Genomic DNA, 2647 nt, shown 5'->3' with positions numbered 1-2647 from the left:
GCCTGCAGCAGCAGCAGCAGCTGCTGCTGCTGCTGCTGTTGCTGCTGCTGCTGCTGGCCGTGGGGCAGCTGCAAGGAACTTGGCGCTGCAGAAGCGCAGCGGTGAAGTCGATGCGGTGTACGTACACCTTGCGAATGCACAGAGGAAGCTAGGGGCCCCAAGAGCCCTCCACATCATACACTGGGGCCCCCCAAACTGGAGGCCTGGGGGCCCCCCTGGGGGTCCCCCTGGGCCCCCCGTTGGGCCCCATGGGGCCCCCCTAAGACCCCCCTGGGGCCCCCTTGGGGCCCCCTTGGGGCCCCCTCGAGGGTGCCCCATCAATGAGAGATCGGGGGCGCCCCCTCAGAATTTGGGGGGCCCCCCTCGAGTCTGGGGAGTGGGGCAGCAGCGTCGTTTTGGAGTTGAGGGTTTAATTGATTTAATTTTGTTTCTGAAGACTCAGAGCTGGACTTGGAAAGAACCCTTAAGGCGGAGGCACCAAGGGCTGCAGGGGGCCCCCCGCTCAGGGGGCCCCCGGAGAGAAGGGGGATTCCCAAAGAGGAGGCGCCCCAGAAAGGGGGCCCCCACGAAAGGGGCCCCCAGAAAGAAGACCCGCAAAAAGATAACCCCTCCGGGATAGGGGCCCCCCAAGAGTAGACCCTCCTTGAAAAGGGGACCCTCAAAAAGACCCTCCTTAAAAAGGGGCCCCCCAAGAAGAGCCTCCTCAAATAGGGCCCCCCGAAAGAAGAGCTTCCTCAAAAGGGGCCCCTCAAAAGAGACCCTCCCTCGAAAGGGGCCCCCCAAAGAAGACCCCTCCTCCAAAAAGGGGGGCCCCCCTTCAAGGGCTCTACCCCCAGCTTCAAGGGCCCCCCGGCGGCCGCCCCGGGGGCACCCATGGAGGCCCCTGGGGCCCCCTCCTCCAGGGGCCCGCTGAGGGGCCCCCTCAGGAGGCCCCCTCGGGGGCCCCTTCAGGGGCCCCCCTTCAGGGGCCCCCTCGGGGGCGCGTTCAGGGCCCCCCCCAAGAAGCCCCTTGCTGGACGCCTTCAGGCCCCCCCCCTCAGGGGGCCCCGTAAAGCGGCCCCTTGGGGGCCCCGTGGGGGCCCCCCGAGGGGCCCGGTGGGGGCCCGTTGAGGGCCCGTCTAGGTGTCCTGGAAGTCTTCGTAGTTGAAGGAGCAGAGGGAAATGGACTCGAGTTGCTTGAGCTGGTGGTCCGCCTGCAAGTAGTCGTCAATGCAGTCCTTCATCCAGGAGTAAAAGGTGGGGTTGTTGTTAACACGTTCTCTGTAGGGAGAGTTGTTGAAGTTTTGGCACTGGCGCGCAATCTGCACGAACATCCCGCGAACAACTTTTTTCAAAACGAAAGTCACAAGTCTTTGCGGCACAAACCGGAGTCCGTGGTGGAAGGCTCCGTAGAGCTCCAGAGTTGTTTGAGACCCTCCGGAAAGAGGGTACAAAAGAAACACCAAGTCCGCGGACTGGGCCCTGGGGAGTTTGCCCTTGGGCGGCAGCGGGCGGCCGAGGAAGCTTGCTGCTGCAGCAGCAGCAGCAGCAGCAGCGGCGGGCTCGGGCGGGGAGCAGCAGAAGATGATCACCGCGCCGCACTCCTCCAGCGCGTTGACTCCGAAGGAAAACAAAACTGTTTCCTTCAGACCCAACAGGGGGTAGTCGAAAGTCTGCAGCAGCAGCTGCGAAGCTCTGCTGTAAGATGTCACCAACTCTGCACTCTTGAACATCGGAGCCCAGTTTCCGGCTAAGTCCGATTCGTTAAGAATCGCCAGCACGGCGAAGAGTGCGCACGGGAGTTTGCCGCGCACCTTCATCGACACGCAGCTCTCGCGCTCCACGCGGTAGCACAGGTCCAGGTACTTGCCTGCGCGCAAACCCTAAACCCTAAACCCTAAACCCTAGGCCCTCCTCCCGCGCTCCGCGCTGCGCAAGCGGGCGGGCGGCGCGGGTGCTCCTGGGACGCGGACACTCTTCCACTTCCCGCTAAACTCTGCACCCGAAACCCTACACCCTAAACACTACACCCTTCACCCTAAACCCTAAACCCTAAACCCTAAACCCTAAACAGGGGGGAGGTCTTTCGGAGGGCAGGCGGACACTCTTTGAGCTAGTTGGGGAGCCTTAGTACTGAGCGCTTGACTCTACGCACACACTTAAACCCTAAACCCTAAACCCTAATGGGAGGCCCCACACCCGAACACGTAACCCTCTCAGCTAGTGCTGGAGTCTTAATTTTGAACCCTAAAGACTACACACACCCGACCCTAAACCCTGAACAATAAACCCCAAACGCCAAACCCTAAACCCTAGTGTTTGACCCCAGCAGCAGCAGCAGCAGCAGCAGGAAGGCGCACCTTTTTCTCGGATCCAGCCTTCTTCGTCGGAGTTGCTTTTGGCGCTGAAGCCCTTTTTGCTGCTGCCCTTTTTGCTGCTGCTGCTGCCCCTGCGGGCCAAAGAAACCTTCCGACCCATATTTCTCAAACCACTTTTTAGTTTTGTTGCACTTGTCTTTCTTTCGGGGAAAGGGGGGCCCCCCTCCCCGCTGCGGCTGCTGCGCACGCTGTCCCCCTGGGGGGCCCCCCCGGGGCCCTCCCCGGGGGCCCCCACCGCGGCTTCTGCCTGCGTGCTGCTGCTGGGGGCCCCCCCGGGGGCCCCCCGCGGC

The 2647-nt window shown here is 62.7% G+C and overlaps 1 protein-coding gene across 1 annotated transcript; it reads right to left on the bottom strand.

Annotated features, from left to right (window-relative positions):
- Positions 1–1118: 1118 nt before the first annotated feature.
- Positions 1119–2457, bottom strand: ETH_00033720 (Chromosome III, complete sequence, related; the record flags this gene model as incomplete). Its single annotated transcript, XM_013380058.1, has 2 exons — positions 1119–1849; positions 2340–2457. The coding sequence occupies 2 exons, from the start codon at positions 2455–2457 to the stop codon at positions 1119–1121; spliced, it is 849 nt and encodes a 282-aa protein (XP_013235512.1).
- Between the last annotated feature and the right edge of the window lie 190 nt (positions 2458–2647).

This window comes from Eimeria tenella, genomic scaffold (assembly GCF_000499545.2).
Source record: "Eimeria tenella Houghton genomic scaffold, Eth_scaff4377, whole genome shotgun sequence".
NCBI lineage: Eukaryota > Apicomplexa > Conoidasida > Eucoccidiorida > Eimeriidae > Eimeria > Eimeria tenella.
This window is presented reverse-complemented; position numbering and strand designations above follow the sequence as displayed.